The 19,395-nt window shown below is 46.5% G+C and overlaps 1 protein-coding gene across 1 annotated transcript in view; it reads right to left on the bottom strand.

Moving 5' to 3' along the window:
* Positions 1-6,013, bottom strand: part of jarid2b (jumonji and AT-rich interaction domain containing 2b) — a 101,249-nt gene extending 95,236 nt beyond the window's left edge. Inside the window, exon 1 of the mRNA XM_062410188.1 lies at positions 5,420-6,013. Within this exon, the coding sequence (XP_062266172.1) occupies positions 5,420-5,467 (48 nt within the window). The 5' untranslated portion in view covers positions 5,468-6,013. The remainder of the gene's footprint in view (positions 1-5,419) is intronic.
* Between the last annotated feature and the right edge of the window lie 13,382 nt (positions 6,014-19,395).

Below are 19,395 nucleotides of genomic sequence, written 5' to 3'. Positions count from 1 at the left end.
CGTCCTTCATTGGCCCCTATAAAGCCTGCAAGGCCAAACCAAAGACGAAGCTAAAGTGTTGATTCAGCTTCATAGGGATCCTGAACGGATAAGCTGTGGCAGCCACACACACACATACAGACACACACAAACACACAGCCAGCCTCTCAGGGCCTGACCAGCTGTCTTGCTCCCCCCCATCTTCGTCCAAACCCACAGGAGCAGGAGGATATAAATCACTCGGCAGAATTAAGACGAGTGCGGAGGGAGCGCATGTGGTGTACGTGACACACACACACACACACTCACATCCGCCTGCGTTGGCCGCCCACTTTCACACCGGGTCCAACCATGCCTTGTGTCCAACATTTGGAGCATATGCTGTAACACACCTACACAGGCCTACTCACAAACTGCTCATGACGGAAACACACGTCGTGTCCAACAAAGACGGTCACGCCCCCGTTTCGTGTCAGTGCTCCTCTGGACCTACGCCGCTGACAGCTCGCGAGGTTGGACTTAAAACCGGTTTCTCTCACCCGCTGACGGCAGCCGTACACCTAGAGACCTTTGCCTCCGTGTGCGAGCGTGCGCTGGTGCCAGCAAAATGCCGGAGATGCTTTCCCAGTGCCAGCAGCTGATAACAGAAAAGGTCATATTGCATAACAGGGAATTTGTGGCGTGTATGTGACATAATTCTGCAGGAAACAGGCGTTGGAGAAGAACAGCGAGGCAGAGACGGTAAAGGGTAAACATGGAGAGAGTCTGTATTCATGTCTTAAGGGGAAGAGAAAAAAAAAAAGCTACGCGCTGATGCATTTGGCCGCCGAACATCCATCGGCGGTCCAAATTGCAACAGGCAGCTCTCAGAGCGCTTGTAATGATGCAGTACACTTTCTGTTGGCAAAGCAGACATTATTTAAAGGGGAAAGGAAAAAAAAAAGCTTTCCCATCTCGTCCTTTGAGCTCTTAATAAATACATAAATAAGGCTGAATTAAAAAAGAGGCTGGGTTCGCAGAGGCAGTGCCTGTGGAGTGGGCAGGCCCAGCAGAGGAGAGACGAGGCCGGAGGGACGCGAGGTTGTGTTCCTGCAGCGTGGGAAGGACGGCTTCCTCCATGCTCCAACACAACACTAAGGTCGGGACATGAACTGAGGCCTGGCAATCATTAATTACTCAGGTAAACTTCAGATCTGTGAGATCTAAGTGCTGATGTGTCGAGCTGCTTCGTCCACACAGTATGAAGTCTGGTGGGTTTTCTCTGCAGAGTGTGTGTGACACAGAAACGGCTCCATTGTGTTTCAACTGCTGGCAGTCGTCATGAGGACTTTTTATGTTCTTGGCAGTTTCTCACTGATACAGTTTGGCAACATTATCAAAGTAGCCCCGCTTTGATTTTTTTTTTTCCCCCCACGGACTGAAATCTCAAAGAAAAACAATGAAGCTGGCTGATGTTACTTTGAAATTTAAACCTGTCGTCTCGCTGCATCCTGATTGTCTCAAAACCCGAAATACACTCATCACCGTAAACTTTGCATGAGGATTCCTTCATGGAAAAATTGTCCTGTAAAAAGCGACACTGAGAAATTGGACGAGCACTTTATCTTTTACCATGGGGACTTTCACTGGTGCCAAGTGGAATATAACCGTAATGGACGTAGTCAAATAAACGGGCAGTAAAACGTCGCTTTTGCCACAGTACACTTTGGTTTGCCCTGGTAGCCATAGTGACGGGGAGGTTGAAAAGTGAACCCTGCCGTGTTGCACACGTGAGGAGCGGGGAGCTTATGAAAGAAGAATTTGCATTGAAACATAAGGTTAAATGAAGCGCATTGACGCCCAGGCACGGTGGAAAAACAACCCTGTGACCCTCTCTTCATGGTCCTACATGAGGCCCACATTTCATTTGGACAGCCCAAGAACGAGAGACGGGGAGAGAGAGGGAGATAAAGAGAGGAAAAAGGAGGAGTGGAGGGGGAGAGTCTGTGCCTTTGCACTCCCCGTTCTGCCCCCACTCTCTGTTTTTGTTTCCTCTTTTTGTGCATGCTCAACGCACACACGCGGTGCAATGGATTTTCAACTTGGCCCTCATCAGTTGTGCGCCTGATGAAACAAACACTGACAGCCTCTTTACATTTGTAAAGGCCCCTGCAGCAGCTGTGCTTGTCCCACACACACCATGCATGCACACAAACACACACTCACACACAACCTTTGAATCAGAGGCCTAGCCCCAGCTGGGGCCTACAGGAAGAGCAGACTCGGCACAAAATGGCCCTGGCTGCACTCTGCCGTGCTCTTCTGCTATTCTCGCTTACATGCATTCACAAACACATGCATGCATGCACACGCACACACAAACTGTGTGTCATGTTTCATTAGGCCGAACAACACTGCTGCACATTAGCTCTTGGTACCTCGGTCATTACACGCCATCTTCCCCTAAAACTCTATCAAGCAAATATATTTATTATTATTTCAAAAAAGGAGCTCAGAGTTTGTCTTCAGTTGACGTTAGTGACGAAGCATCTTAGGAGAAAAAAAACTGAGGGAGCAATCTGGCTTTACTTTTTGGTTCTGTTCACAATGAATCAATCCTTGTGGAAAATGACAATTGCCTCGCCTTGTTTGCTTTTATTAAGGACCCCCCCCCCCTCCTCCCCTTTTCTTCTGTGTAATTTTATGACTGATGGATTTTAATATCATTCGCAGAAAGTAGGTGTTTGTTGGGCATGAGGTGGGGGTGGGGAAGGGGTAACAACTCACACCCATGTTTCAGGGGAAATGGTTAAGCCAAGCATGTATAATTGTCTTACGCTAATTAAAGGGGGATAGGAGAGGGGGAGGGGGGGGGGGATCAGTAGGGGCCAAGAGTCCTGTCTCAAAGCCTGGAGGGGGGGCCTGGGGATCTGGACTCCTCCAGGTTGGTTGCAGAAATGCACATTTGTGAGCCTTATTGGTCGTAATGCGTCAGCTGCAGAAAACACGACAGATGTGACACACATGCGTGCACAGACACACACACACACAGACAACAGAAACGCGCATCCTGCAGTAGGGCACACAGACACATCATTTCCCTAACCCTCATTCTCTGGCTCCAGTTCTAATTATACCACCAAGTTATGAATAGACAAAATAAAGAAAAAAGACCCATCCAGCTTCAGGGAGTGTGACACTGTTGCCCGTCCCAGTCCGGCTCAATTTAAAGTGGGGACTTTTGTCTCAGTTAGTCATTATTTCTATGGCACATCCTGTTTCCTCAATTCAGAGGAAGACTTAAAAACAACTTGACAGGATCTACATTTTTTGCAAATTTCCACCCACTTTTTCAATGCATGGAAATTATACTTGGTTAGACTAAAACTTCTTGGTCATAACCAGAAAAACCCTTACTGTCATGGATGAACATTTAATGAATGAAATGCATGGGATGTTTATGTCTGCAGCAGAACACATCCAGTAACACTTAATACACTGGAGAGATGCAGCGTGCCATGTTAGATCAGTGTCTTTGTTGGAGCGACTTACATTTGTGTCGCCCTCCAACAAATAAATGTGGAAGCTCATATTCATTTACACAGATCGTGTTCAGAAGCTTGAGAGATGCATTAAGATTGCTTCCCTTTAGTGAGACATTTTTCTGTTATTAGATAATAGAATAATAAGAAGTAGGTCAGCAAAATTGTACAAAATCTCAATGAAGTGCTCTGCTGGTGTCAGATCTACGTTTTTATATATATTAACCTGGTTAAATAGTAAAGGCTGAAGCCATGGGGAAACTACAAATACTGAAACAGTTTCTTTACTTTTGTCAGCATAAATAATGCTTTAATTGCCTGAAATGTATTCACTTTACAACAGAAAAATAGTTCAGATTAAACACAAAGTTCTATATATAAATTATTATTGTTTGTTTGCTCATGCAAACCTGTTGATCCTTTTGTCTATCATTTTATTTTAGCAAAAACAAAGACTGTTCAGCTTTGGGTCAATTCAGTTTAAAGCGTCTGCCCTGGGAGAAGCAGACTTTTTGAAAGAGGCTCCACGTGTTGTTTAGATAAGTGTTGGTGGAGGGAGATAGAGAGGAGGGGGGGGGGGGGTAAAGAAACGCCTCGTGCAATTAAAAACACAACAGTGTGTCCACGGGTGCGCGTGAGGGCAACAATATTAGAAGGACATCAAAAGGAGGGCAACAAACTTTAAAGCCCAGTCCCCTCGTGACCAAATAAAAGAGGATGCATGGCAACTTATCGGAGGCAAAATGCTCTTGTGTCTTTAATGCCTGAAGGAGGATGAATGTGTTCACCAGACCAGAACCTGAACCGGGACTACGATCCAAACCCAGACGAGGCCCGGGACTACTTTATCTCACGAGCCCCCCCCCCTTTCCTCACGCATGTGTTTGCGGAGAGAAAATGGTCGCTTCTTCTTCTTCTTCTGGGTTATCGCTTCATACATGAGCCCCTGCAATGCGACTGCTCGTTCAGAAGCCGCCGGGCTCCGTCTCCCATGCAGCCATGTGAATTCAGAGGGGACGAGACCCAAACGCGTGAGAGCTAATCCTCCCCCCCACCCACCACCAAAAAAAAGATGGTGTTACCCCCTCGGAGGGCTGCTGCACTAGAGGTCACCTGCAGAACGAAATCTCAGGGACCCTCGTGGGGCAGAAGAGGTGCAAAGACAACCGCCGAACCGACCCCCCCTGGGCGGATGTGCTGAATGGCCTGACCCCCTTCGCCCCGGCTCTGCCTGGAGGAGCCGGGAAACATGTCGGTGCACCGGGGGGAAGGAACACGCAGCTCTCCCGTGAACTCAAGGTGGGAGCTATAACGTGAGGCTGGGTTTCTAAAATGTGCGTAACCAAATAAAGGACCGGGACGAGGTGGAAGCCGAGATCGCCTCTGGAGCATTGGCCGACACGGGCTCGTCTCCGCGGCCGTGAATAGGGAAGGGACCGGCGGCCGGGGAGCGAACAAAAGCCCGTTTTCCTGTTAACACTTTGCCAAGTCCTTTCATTTCGAGCCCCCTTGCGTGGCTTTAGCACGCAGCCAAGACACACGATGGGCCACACACACATACACACCCCACATCACATCTTGTACAAACGGGTCAAAATAGCCTCATCAACCCCCCCCAGCCACCGTAATGTTCATATAGCCTAAACATGTCTGGTGTCGAAGAAACGCTGCAACACGGACACTGGATAAACACTCCTGTCCCTTTAAATCAAAGGCATGTAAGTGCAAACACGTTGAACTTGTCTTTTGAGAAAGAAAATGGTATTCGACCCACAACGAGCACATCGAGGTGGTGCTGGTCACCTTCACCCCCCCCCCCCCCCCCGATCAAAGTTTACGCGTTTTCGCCGAGGCGAGCTAAAAAGCCAAAGTTGAACCGAGCGAGCACATTCGCACGGATATCGGTACGGGGTACTTACGTATTTCTTTTGAATGATATTCCTCTTGGGTCTTTCCTTGCTCATCATGCAATCCCCAGGAGTTTCAAATAAACAGAGAATGGCCACATGAATGTCTTTTCCTTCTCTCTCTCCCGGAGCACCAGCAGCCACAAGCGACGATTTAAATCCCCGGCTCTGTAGGAAGGAAAAAAAGATCGCTGGCTTCGCGCGATCCTTCCCTCGGCGTCTTTCTCTCCTTCGACTATATTCCCCCACAAAAAAAAACAAGATACCGATTCAAGGGTCGACGACGGCGAGCAGGGACCCGAACTCACTCGCGGGTAACATAGTCAAACGCAGGACGCACAACAATAAGTTCCATGCGCCGGGGCAGCAGCGGCTCGGTCGGCGGCTTCTTCTTCTTCTTCTTCCCCTCGTCGCTGCGCACTCGCTCCCGGCTCTTTTCAAATGCATGTATGTGCGCGACGTGATGTCAACAAGTTACATCTTGCGACGAGAAACGAATAAATAAAAATGTTAAAAAATAAAAAAGCTCGCGTCCTTTCGCCTTCCTTTCTTTCTCTCCGGGCTTTTCTCTTTCTGAGGCTGGAGCCTGCGGTCGACGGGAGTGAGCTCTCCAGCGGCACTGCTCTACTGACGGAGAGCAGCTCCTTTCTTCCCCAGCCTCGGCCCCCGTCAGCCTATCACATCCTGCACCACTCAGCGGCAACTTCAAAATCCGCCTGACACTGAACACCACGTAATCTGCCCTCGCCGTGTCCCCTCACGCATTTGGATGGAATCTGCGGTATCTGCGGTAGACTGTGTACAGTGATCTCACATGAAAAGGGGAGATTTCATCACCTATAACATCAGGTATTAAGGTTAAAGGGATAGTTCACTTATAAATGGAAATTGACTCATCATCTACTCTCCACTAGGCCAATGGATGGGTGAAGTGTTTAGGTCCATAAAAACCTCTTGGAGTTTCAGAGGTTAACCGCGTTGCAGCCAAATGAATAAAATGAACTCAATGGTGACCAGTTCTTTATACGTAAAAAAAATCAGAAAATGGCATGCTCCTCTTGTGTCATCAAAGTGTCCCTAGGCCCGACATGAATATTTGATTCAAAACTGCGTCATATCTACAATGTTTTTAGTCTAAATGTCCTCTGATCAGTCCCTCAGTTACTCATTTTATTCTTTAAATCATTTTTTACATTGTGTCCCTATATCTATAGAAATAATGTAAGTTCATAGCATATTTTCCGGGTATCCGTCATAAGAAGACAGGACAAGATGGTAAATGTCCCCTGTATGTGTGAAGTTCCTCTGCTCAATTTAAGTTAGTGGCCCCCAGCGGATGTTAAGAACATAAGTTCAGGTTTCCACCGTAGCCTCATCAAGTGTTTTGGCCCCGTAATGAATGATACCCGGCCGAATTTGAGTGCTGCCGAGGCTAAAGGCTTGTAGCGCAGTACTATGAAAGCCATGTGGTTAACACTGCCAATTTTAAAACATGGGACAAGATGGAGAATATCCCTTGTATGTTCTACTGTGCTTATTAAAGCCTATCGCACCAGTTGATGTGAGCGGATGCTAGTCACCACAAGCGGATGTTAGGGACATATCTTGTCACCCAAAGAGCAAATACCTCAACCAAGGCCCTTGTGAAACCAGATTTAATTACATTAGAGTCTTATCATAAATACCCCTCCCCCAAAGGTCCAGTTTAAATCGTTTAGCTCCTTTAATTGTTATATAAAAACCTAAAGAATATCCAGAAGAGCCTGTAGGGGTACAAAAGGCATACAAAAAGTGGAGGTTCCCAATTTCTTATGTAAATGTCCGATCCAAACCCCCGCACCTCCCCCACAAACCCTAACCGTGTGGTTACACATTGGAGCAGAGACTTGCATTTTGAGAAAGGCTGTGCTTTCAGGGATCTTTTCACTGTAGAAGTTAGTTACATAGAGTTTGGCCTGAATTCCATGTATAATTATTATCCTTGATTCCTAAATGCTAAGGTGAAGACTTGTTTTAAAGTAAGGTTAGATTTAGCTTTACATTTAGGTTGGGCATAAGGAAGTAGTATGTTTAAGGGTAGATTATATCTCCAGGAAATGAAGTCAGTGTCCTCTGAAGTCATTGAGACATGACTGAGGGTGTGTGTGTGTGTGTGTGTGTGATAAAGTTGGTGTGAAAACTGAATTTAAGTTTTCAATCTATCCATAAGTACCAGACCGTCTGTCTGTCAATCCACCATGGGGATACGCCATAAATGAAATGTACACACGTGATTCAAAGAGAATCCCTCCTACAGAGTTTCATTGAGCCCCTGACTTTTCCTTCTAGAACGTCATGAGCTTGATTTTTTCTTTTATCACATTCTCATGTGAGTCTCCTTCTTTATCAGTCTGAGGATGTTTGGCCCCCTCGAGCTTCCCTGCAGCTCCCGCTGGCTGAGAGGCTGAGGCCGGACACTCACATCCACAGGCAGTTCCCCAACATTCACAGCTACTTCACCCACATGTCTCTGCTCTGAGGAAACCAGCTCATAGGTATGAGGGAGGAATGTTAAGAGAAGCATCAGCATCACCCTGAACCCCTCGAAGCTACACTCCCACAATCAATCTCCAGCATCCGCACAATCATGCTGATTTCATTATCATTCCTGTAACGAGGAAGAGCCATCGATCGCTCTCCTGTGATTGATGTCGATTTAGCATAACGCGGCAAATGATCAAAGCGCTAAACTTACCCATGACTGCATGAACAAAGGCACTAAAATCAATAGCAGACGGCTCAATATTTTTTGCATTTTTTAATATATAGTAAAATGATTCTTAATCTTTTATTTACAGGTAAATCCATGGGCATGTCAAAAAACTCAAAAATGGCTGCTGCCCCTTTAATATGAGCGTATTCCTTTTACCTCTAATCAATGATGTCTTGTCCTCTGGCTGCGTGGAAGTCAGCGAGGCTATTTTGAGACGACGCAGTGGAACACGCTGCCTTTAGCCCCCATCACCCCGGCTCTCAGGGGGTTTGCCAGGGTCCTCTGCCCTGCCGGTGCTGACATTTAGGCCCACGTGAATCAATGAGACAAGCTGTGGAGGGATGCCTGAATTTCACAGCAGATAGCCCTCCTCTCACCATGTGCAGGGGAAAGCAGGGAATTAGAGACATTTCAGCCCGAATCCCTCTCGGGCAGAGGGTGTAAAACTACGTAAAAAGACGAACTGTATTTCTTCACTGACAAAATCAAAACCATTTATGAGACCAGGATTAAGTATCTGGGTACAATAACTCAGTGTGTCCGTTAGAGACTAATGTGTTGAGTAAATTATGAGCTTTAAACTAGTTGGAGGTGAGGATTCACACGGCTGGCCTGTTTTTATTCATAATCCAAGCAAGTAAAAGACACAAAAGATTGATGTGTGTGTTTTCTGTTTTGCCGTAACTGATTGACTGACCAAGAAACACCATTGGCTAGTTAAGCAGGTGCTATTACACCATCAGGAAGTGCGACGTGTGTGTCTGTCAACAGCTTAATGTCTATATGAGGAAAAATTAACAAATAGTTTCATCTTCAATTTCGCACACGTCCCCACATGGTCCAGTCCAACGTTATGGGTTTTCACCTTGTCGTCTTTATGTGTGTCCTTGAAGGGACGGCAGGTTTCTCGAGTGCTGTTTGGACTGCTGCACACTTGTGTAAGCGATGGAGACATTTAGGCCAATGAATTTAAGTGTATGTGCGTGTGTTTGTGTGCGTAAATGTGTGTGATGGAGAAGGCCAGGGATTGATTAGAGCTTTCACTCTCAATGTGGTTAATTGCCCAGTGAGGCTTAGCAGACGGTGCTGGCTAGATTGATGTCCGATAGCCAAGAAGAGGGGGAGTCAGGGCGTGCGTGTGTGTGTGTGTGTGTGTGTGTGTGTGTGTGTGTGTGTGTGTGTGTGTGCTGGAGGGAGTGAGGGAGGGACGCTGGGTGGGTGGGGTTGATTCACTGAGCAGAATGGATGGGAAGGGGGACAACGAATCCCAAATTAATGTTGAAAGATTGAATGGTTAAATATTGCACATTGTGGAAATAAACCCAAAGGAGTTTCTTTCAAAGGGAAGGAAAAGAAAAGAAAAAATCAAGCGATTGTAATCACATCTGCTTAAAATAAAAGAAGAAATAAATTCCCAGCCAACTATTGTTTCGTTCGCCAGTAATTAACAGGGTTTGATGTCTTTATGTTTTTATAACAGCACATTCTGCTTCCTCTTTCAGGAGATGCTTCCTTTGGGTTTAGTTTGACAATGACCTGATGTTTTAATCACTCAACAGTTCCCATGAACTTACACCGTAGAAACAATAGCTTCACTCTGCAGAATCAAGCTGTTGAAGAAAGTCCTACGACACTGTGAACAGAAGAAAATATTAAAGATGCAGTCAAAAGTTGTGGAGAGTTCAAACGTTCCTATAGATGTTAGCACAGCGATGGAGTAGAAGAACAACTCAAATGAAATGGAATATAACATATACGGGAGAAGTCATGAAATCCAGTCCTGACTTTTATTCTTCAGTGTACTTATTGTCTACTGGGTTCATAAAACTATGTTTATTGTTCAATAACAGTAAAGGTATGTGTGTGTGTGTGTGTGTGTGTGTCTGTGTGTGTGTGTGTGTGTGTCTGTGTGTGTATGTGTGTGTGTGGGCGATGGAATTAACTCGCAGAGTGTGATACTGTGGGACAAGCCAGCCTCAGTGCTGGCAGGGCAGGTTGGGTGGATAAGGAAGCAGTAAAACCGTGGCTTATAGAACACTCTCCTTTTCACGGCGCCTGTTAAAACTCTTAAGTAATACGAGCGCTGAGGATATTGAATACGGCGTATAAGTGAAAGAGAGTAAGAGGGCAAATGGAAAGAGAGACAGAATAAAGCTTTACACTGCAAAACTATACATCCAAGAAAGGGCAGATATTCAGATTTTAAATGATGCTGTACCTGTTTTGAGAATAAAAGGTGTACTCATGCCTGGTTTAAGACATTTTAACTTCATAAGTCATTCTTTGTTTGGTTTTAACGACAAGATATTTACTGGAAATAAATAATTCATTATTACATTTGGGCGGAGAGTCAGCAAATTCTGCCATTCATCCATATTTCCATAAGATTAAACAGCTAATTTCAAATTCTGGGAAATGCATTTTTTAAGAGGACGTGCTGATGCTGATCCTTTTTAGAGACACTGCTCTGAACTAGAGGAAGAGAATCTTTATTTTTGTAAATGCTTTTGCATCTTAAAGCCTACTCTGAAGGAAAGGAATCATTTTAATGACTTGTAACACAATTCTAAAGTTGCAGCTGCATTTTATGGCACTTTTCTGGTCAAACTTTGCTTTGCAGAGGCTTCATATTCTCCCTGTTTCAACACATTCGATTCAGTAATTTTTTTTTTTTGTTCAGTATTGATGATGGTAGGTAGACAGACTGGGGGGTCAGGGTGGCTTTAAATTACTCTGCTGAAATTTGAATCTGGTAAGTACTCTCATTAAAGCGAGGTTAACCTTCTCCGCAGCCACCCCCACCTCACACCCACCCACCTCTCCCGATCCAGTGTTCAGGGACTCATTGAGATCACAAACACAATTTATTTTTTCGACAACTCCTGCGCCCACACACACACTCACACACACACACAGATGTACACGTCCCCTTCTGGAGGGACTTGAGAGTCCCCACTCTACTACCATGGATAATTGGACACCTCCAGCATGAGAAATCCCCTGCCAAAACAAAACGGGCACCAGCCACGTAGACTCACAGCAATTTTGTCAAATATGAGCGAGGACGAGACGGAGACAGACCGAGGCTCGGTCCAACCTCAACTACAAGGCTCTGGATTCGAAACACACGCTCAAACCCCTTTGGCGGTGGGTCGTTCTAATTCCGCTCACATGTTGAACGTCTGTACTTCCTGGGCTGCGGCGGCTGTGGTGTGGAGGGGCGCGATCAGCAGGAGGAGTACCGACGCCCTCGGGCTCCAGGGTGCAGTTGTCCTCCGGGCACGTTACCAGGCTCAGCGCACACTTCGCGGCGCCCTAAGTTGACCTGTCTTGAAGCTAAATGCAAAAAACTGTGTGAAGATCAGAGTCAGGGGACGGCTTGCTGCTGCTTCTGCCCCCCCCAGGCGGCTGTTGTGTTTCACTAATGAGCCGGTGATCCCCAAGCTCACCTTGGGACTGCAAACCGGGACCAGACTAACCTGGTATACTGCAGATGTTACAGCGCTCTGGATTAGTTAGCATACGACTGGGAAAATGGTGATCAGGTTTTTTAAGGGAATGATATCAAGCTTTTTTCTTCACCCACCGTGTTTAAGTTTCATGGTTTTGTCCTTGTCTTTATGAGCAACACCTCGTGGTACGACATTAATTCCAACCAGCCACACAGTCAGAAACACTTTGCCGGGCCGTAAAAAGAAAAACAAGCTCATTTCTATTGTCTCATTTTAGTTCATGCCTCAATTTCGTTTTACAAATCCAGTGTTTTGAAACCTTATAACATCACCATGTGGCTCTCGTTCCTGCACAATGTTTTTACCATCTGCATTTATTCATCCATTCCACTGAAGATCCAGCCTCACCAAATTCAACACTCCCGTTCCCTTTTCTCTCACCTCAAACCAGTCTGGACTGGAGGGTACGGCGTGGATGAGTAGCTCAGCATAAATCACTCATGAGGAACAGGCAGCGCTGCAGCGTTGCCAGGTCTCTTGTGTGTATCTAGCCACACAGAGAGTAATAGCGTCCAGCCACAAAGGTTCAATAGCCCAGGAGAGACTGGCTGACTCATGTGGGTCAGGACCTGCCACAGGTGGGGGATCCCCGGCTGAATAACGTCCCCTCCCTGACAGTAGGCAGCCGCAGCCCCGGCGCCCCTTTTCACCCGCCCGGGGACACCTGCACCGGACACAAAAGCCATCGCTCTCCAATTCTTCGAGGGCATGAGCAGAGAAAGAGAGAGGAAAGGGACGTGGGTGAGAACAGGAGCAAAGGGGGAGAAAGAAATGGAGTTGGGGGGGGGGGGGGGGGGTGGGCGTGCACTGCCTCCATCGTAGCCATGCGGAAACAAAGTAACACAAACTCGAGCCACAGCAGGGGAACAGCTGGAGCACACAGGGATGGCTGTCTGGGTGGTCTGAGGGCGAGAGAGAGAGAGAGAGAGGGTGTGAGCCGAGGAGAAATGAGTGAATGAAAGACACAGAGAGGGCTTGGGTTAGGATAGCGACGTTGAAAATAGAGGCCATGAGGTAGAGAGGAGGAAGAAAAGGAGGAGGCGTGAAATACAGCTGAGGGGAAAGCAGCTATTTGTGAAGTTTCCCTTTATCCCTGCAATTATGGCAAATCGATACGCGTCAATATCTCATTATTCGCAGAAGCTCTCGCTCCAGTAGCCTCATTAGCCGAAGAGGTGTAATTCAAAAATACACAGGAATTCACTTTTAAGAACAAAAACAAACCGCTGAATATTTAAAATCAGTGCCGACGCCTCAGGATTGGACGATAATTATAAAAACTGGCTTCTTCCGTTTTGCTTGAACGGAGAATTTACAATTTCTATTCATGCTCACATGAACCAAACAGAAAGTTGTATAACCACTCTCACCTCCTCTCCCCACCTCTTCGCCGTGACCGTTTAAAAAGCTGCTGTTATCGGAACAATGTAATTGAATTTGGCATCAGCGATGTTAGCGTGCCTGGGTTATTAGGAAAGCGTTTGATAACCTCCTCACAAAAGAGAAACGCTCGCCTGCAAACTGTGCGGCAGTATCCCCGTGCTCTTTCATAGGAGGCTTATTACGCCAACATGGTTTGCATGATAAAAAAAAAGGAAAGAAATAGAAGGTAAGTCACGCGGGAGGTCCTGCACATTTGCATATCCCCGGGGTGCACGGTGTAATTTAGCTACATATGTCCCTTCCCTAATAGGCTGGAGTTGGCTTAACGCGAGGTTTGTGTTTTTGGAAGCGACCTCGCCTGATTGTCTATTCGGATTCACAGGTCGGCTCTGATTTGCAATTGAAAGGCACGTAATTGTACTTGAACTAACTGAATAACTTTAGCTTTTTTTTCTTTTTTTTAGGGTACGCGAGGGGGAAAGATTTTTTTTTTCTTTCTAAGCTGGATTCAAGCTCCCAGTGCCATCCTCTCTGTGGGATATCAATCACAATGCATTTCCTCTTCGGGTGGTTACTGGGAAGGGTGAAAAATACAGTGAGTGGAGTCGACTTAATTGCTCACATGTGATAAATATACCGACGGCCGGCATCACATTCCCCCTGAATTCAAAATGTGACTAATCTGCCTCCATGTTTCCCATGGCAATACATAATATATCTGACTCAAACAAATGGAAATGTATTCATGATATGCATTCGCTTATTCTGCACTAAATTTGACATTCTCCTTTTGCGACTCCGCGTAGACTCCGACAACATTAGTGAGGCTGATACATCACCAACCGTGGAGCCACCATTTATTGAGGACCTTCTCTGTTCCTGGTCACAGTCCGCTGCTTATCTCCGATATTTGACTCCCATTATTTGCCTCTCAAATGCTCGGCTGTGTGACGTTGCGGCCGCCTATATCTGCCAAATGCATATTCCACCGGTGCGAGTCTTGGTGTGTGTTAATCCCCACTTGTTATCCATGACATCAAACCCACTTTATCCAGATTTAACATCAATTCTCAGTTCAACAGAGAGGAAAAGCACTTGGATATGAATTAATGTTATATTTTTTTAATCTTTATTAATAACAGCCCCGCCACGCTCCTGCGGAAAATCGTCACCACTTTCCCCCGCTTCCCGATATTAAACAAGATTAGGACGGCTGAAAGGTTAATGAGATTCCTCCCTTCTTTTGAACAAACTGTGCCTTATTCCTCCCGTTCAGAGAAGAAGCCATAAACATCCCCTCCGTAATAACGAATGGTGATTATGCCGATGATATTAATTATCATTACTTTCAATTACTACACCCAGCCAGGCCCTGTCGGTTATGAGGGCAGCTCCCTGTGGAGGCGCCGCCACCCGCCGCCGTACATTCATTAGCTGAGCAGAGTGATTGGGTCTCACTCCTTCTCCATCTCTCTTCTTCTCTTTTCTTCCCCCCCTCTCTCGGCCTTTGTTCCGTTCTTGCTATTTCTCTCCGTCCTCGCTCCTCCACCATGCCGGTGTCAGCGAGTCCATGGAGCTCCACGTACTTGTCAAGGGTAGGCCGGTGAATGAATGAAGTGAGGTGGAAGTTAATTGTGGTGAGATCTGCGATGAGCTGAGAGGGAATCAATGGCACAGATTGTACAGATTCCCGAGTTGTCTTTCTCTTTCTCTCCGACCCTGTTTCTGACCTCCTATTTCATTTCTCCTCTTCTCTCTCTCTGCTCTCGATTCTTTGCTCAGGATCTTGTCGTCGGTCCCTCGATCGGTCTCGTTGCTCTGGCTCTCCCCCTTTTTCCACTCTCCCCTCACTCCTGACATGAAACATCCATTTCCGCCCCATGAAATATGGAGAGGGCCCTCATGAATTGTTTACAGGTTAGCAGCATGCATGCCAATAGCAGCAGGGGGACAGGCTCAGGTTTACAGAGAGGCGGCATTGGGCGAGGGGCATTGATAGCAGGGAGGACTGGCCCCACCAAATGTGCCCGTAAACCTGTCCGGTCTGATTAACCCAGCCTGCAGCCTGTTTTCAGCAGTTAGCGTAGTTTCATGTACCAGTTGTCAAACGCGCTTGTGTCTCGTGTCTAAAACTGTATATGATATAAGCTTCAGGGTTCACTTTTCAGGTTTTAACTTTAGTCCAACCAACATGTAGTCTTCCTCCTGTGAAACACAAGTTAAAACGTAAGCTACATTTTAACCACACTTCTGTTGCATGACCTTCCGGAAGGGAAATGTCATATGGCATGAATTTATTGGCAGGTTGGTGAGTCAAGTCTGTTTTCTCCAAATCAGTATGACAGTTGAATTCTACTCATTTCGGTGCACGTCAATATAAACTACAATGAGATGTTGAGGGTTCTGCATTACTTTCCTGTGTGCAAATCATTACCAGACATATCTTTGGAGACTTGAGCTGCACTAAACTCTGGTTATCCCCCTGAAATTATCAGAAGGAGGGCAAATGTCCAAGCCAAGAGCTTGCCAGTTCCCCCAAGAAAAACTTCAGAGAATGTCTGAGTCAGGCCCAAGTGAGCAGGACATTGTCTGAAGAACTCGCCAAAGAAGACGTCAACTTGGGAAAACGACGAGATTCAAGAGCTTAAGGTGATAAGAGGTGATAAGAGGTGACCTGGACAATCTCCTGGTCATGCAACGCAGCGTTCTTAAAATGTGAAAGGCAAAGTTCATGTCTGCAAACGGCTCCAGTTAATCTAACAGAACATGGGGAGAACAGGCAAAAATAAAGTTGATAATTTGAATGCCCTACATTGATTCTTTTGACAATGCTGCCATAAAGATGATTGACAGTACACACTTGCCTCCCTCGCGACACTAAATTGAAGAGAGTGAGAGGAAGTGGCCTCGGCGCCGTAAAGGATCGGTCAGACGGCTCAGGATATTCATTCGCTCTGTCTCACCGGACGAACCGGGGCCTGTTGAGTTGGTTAATTTCCTCCCGATGAGCTTGTACATCACGTCATCGCTGCACCGCCGGGATATGAAGGATGGATGTGGAAGCTTCAATTAAAATGCACTTCGCTGAAGGGATCCGCCGTGACCCTTTATTCTCTTCCTCCTCTTTCCTCCGGCTAAGCTCGTGATTGATAAAGATGGACCTGAGCAGGAGGGGTGTGCGTTTTAGACGGACAGATAGAGCAATTTTGAGGGCTTGCTGACTAAAGTGCTTTACTGCAGCTTGTGCACTTGTGGTTGTAATGGAGCGCTTGGGAGCCACACCACTTGAGAGATTGTGTGGATATATTATTAATCTGCCTCTGTGTGCCCTCGCATAGTGCAGAACTGTGGGCCCGACAGGGAGAGACAGTAGTGCTGTGGCGCCGTCACCCCCTTATCTGTCTCCTCCTCGCCGTCTCCTCCACTCTTTCTCAGTCTCTATCCTCTTCCCCCTGTCTTTGTCACTCAACCTCCTCCTCCGCCGGCCGCCCAAGTGGAGGCGCTGCAGCTGGAGGAGCGGAGGCAGAGACGATAAGATCAATACTCCTCTCAGGAAACAGGCCTCCGCACTCTGCTTCTTTGTCTCTCTCTCTCTCGCCTTCTGCCCCTGCCTGTCTTGTGCACAGCCGGCTTGTCCGACCGCATCATCGGAGCATCGTGGCCAATTTCGCGAGCGAGCCAGATAAGCAGCCGCGCTCGGCGTGTCAGAGAGCGTGTGACAGGCGTGACACACACACTGGCAATACAGTGGGAGGGTGTGATGGAAGTGTCACTGAAGAAGGAAGTAGAAGCTGTGGTAGAGAAAGAGGAAAAGACTGGACATGAGTGTCTCAACGTCGTGACTAAGACAAAAAACGAAACCTGGTGGTTTCATATACAGTGTGAGCGACGGCTCAGTGGGTCTGTGCACCAGGTTGTCTCTAACTGATGAATTAGGATATAACCTTTTCCTTTGTATCTACTCCACAGAGTTTAGAATGAGAGTTTCATTTATTTAGCTAGTGTGTCACTTTGTAACCAGCTCTCCATTTAATGTAAGTATGTAAACAAAATGACAAACTGTACATTCTCAAACTGCCATAAACTTTGGCTCTTTTTTATCTCCCACAAGGATTTATTGGTTTATGTTTTTCAGCCCTCTCCATTTCTTTGTCTCTAAACAAGACGCTGGGTGGGAGGATTCGATATGGGTCAGGAAAGAACTCATTCAATTTTGGTCCAGATCCAGAATTTCTATTTTCACTTTGAGAGATTTTCAACATTTTCCCAGGGAATAATTCATGTATTCAAATGAATAGAAAACCCAGCATGTTTGTGGAAGTGATATCTATGAGAGATTTGGTGCAGCTTGATTGAATTTCCAGGGACTGTTGGGCCTCGGTGGAGGTCAGAGCTCTACTGAGTGGAATTCTAGTTTTTCCTTGTTAGTAAAAGAAAGTGAGAGAAGAAAAGAAAAGAAGAACATAACGTGCTTTCAGTGAATTTCCTGCTGTTTTTCAAGGCTCTGCAGCTTTCAAGGCTTTATCTAAACATCCCTGACATATATAATAAAGATGTGACACATGTCCTTGGTTGTGCAAAACACAAAATGAATGTACACACCTTGTCGTCGGGGAAAGAAAGGAGAGAATAGAGAAACGTAAAAGAAAGGGTTTACGGAATGAAAAGGGGACAGACTGAGCTGGACTGAAATCCAACCCGGAGGAACAAGCTGAGACATGACGGCTGAGCGGAGACAATGTGTTGAGAGGTACATCCCCTTAAACACAGCTCACTGTGCACAGCCATTGTTTGATGACACTCACTGAGCCCTCATCTGCCAAGTTGAGAAAAGGACTTACTGTCAAGATCTGCTCTATGTTGTCACTTTCTACGCCGATGGAGCTGCAACCACAAACATGTGGATGGATGAGAACTGGAAAGGTGTGTGTGTGTGTGGGGGGGGGGGGGGTGGAAGATAATGCATTTGTGTGTGTGTGCAGATAGGAAAGTTTCCACTGCTCCTATCTTTCTTAATCTCTCTCACTTACGCAGTGTGTGTGTATGAATGCACACACACACACACTGCCTTCTATCTAGTGGACCTGCTACCTAGGAATTAGCCTGCTCCCAGAGGGGCGTGGCTGTGTCGCTGACCGTTGTCCAATCAGACATGAACCGGCGATGCCAGCCAGCCAACCAGTACACCCACATCTCACTGGTCTGCCAAGGGGTGTGTGGGGGGGTGGGGGACCAACTGTCACTACACATGGTCTTTCTCTCTCTCTCTTTCAAATCTGTCCATTTGTGTCTGCGGAACAATGCATCCATTTATCCTTGTTGTCGTTTTTTTTACTTCCTCCAGTTGAAAAGTTGAATTTAACTCGGGGAATCTTAAGTCGACTCCTCTTCCTCCTTCTCGTCCTGTACTCATATTGAGTGTGAGCCTACATATTGTGCCTCAGATGCTTAAGTACTTCAATCTGCTGCTTCTCGAGCTCCTCAAACTCCCCTGATGGCGATGAATCCCGCCTGATCTCTCCTGTGCCTTCCTCTCTGCTCTCCAACAGCCTGAGTGAAAGTGAGAGGACGTCCCACCCTCCTCTTCTTCTAAAACTCAAAATCAAGACCACAGTGTGTCCTTCATAAAAGATCTTCCACAGGTGCACAAACACTCATCCCATTCTTTGTTCGCAGCCCACATTGACTCGAGCGATGGATGACTTGTTTTTTTGTGTATACAGCACCTGGTCATTTATATCAATTCATTTGGTTGGAGATACAGAGATCCTGCTCTGGATAGTCACACTACATTTACTTTCCCAGGGACGACAAACACAGTGTTTGTTTTGGACATAAATAAAAGGAGGTCTCAGCTCCAGCAGGATTCAGATCAAATATTCGCTATTCAAGTAAAACCTGACAACACTTTGTTCCGAATCGCACGCGCCCAGCTGCTCCCAGCAATGAGCTCCTTTGCGGTTTCGGGAGAACATAACCTCTCCCGATCTTTGTTTGAACGACTCCCCTGACTTACCACAAGGTTAACTTGTAGTCACCGGGGGGGATTGTGTTTAAAACCTTGCTTCCTGCACAGGTTGACCGTACACAAAAACACGCAATCAGAGAAAACGCTCCGCAGAGAGTGCATGCCTTGAATAAAAAGACCTCTCTACACTCCATTCACAGTGTCCTTCACAGGTCTCCGCTGACTGGCTAGAGTTCATCCGAAGATCACGTGTTCTAATTTTTAGATTTGCTCAACGTGCACTCACAACAGAGGTTTTGGCTGAAGAAAAAAAAAAAATATCCGTCTCTCTCGCTCAATGTCTCCCTCTGGAAATGATTAGAGCTGTTGGTGC

This window comes from Platichthys flesus, chromosome 17 (assembly GCF_949316205.1).
Source record: "Platichthys flesus chromosome 17, fPlaFle2.1, whole genome shotgun sequence".
Taxonomy (NCBI): Eukaryota; Metazoa; Chordata; class Actinopteri; order Pleuronectiformes; family Pleuronectidae; genus Platichthys; species Platichthys flesus.
Note: the sequence above shows the minus strand (reverse complement) of the source record. Positions and strands in the feature narration are given on the sequence as shown.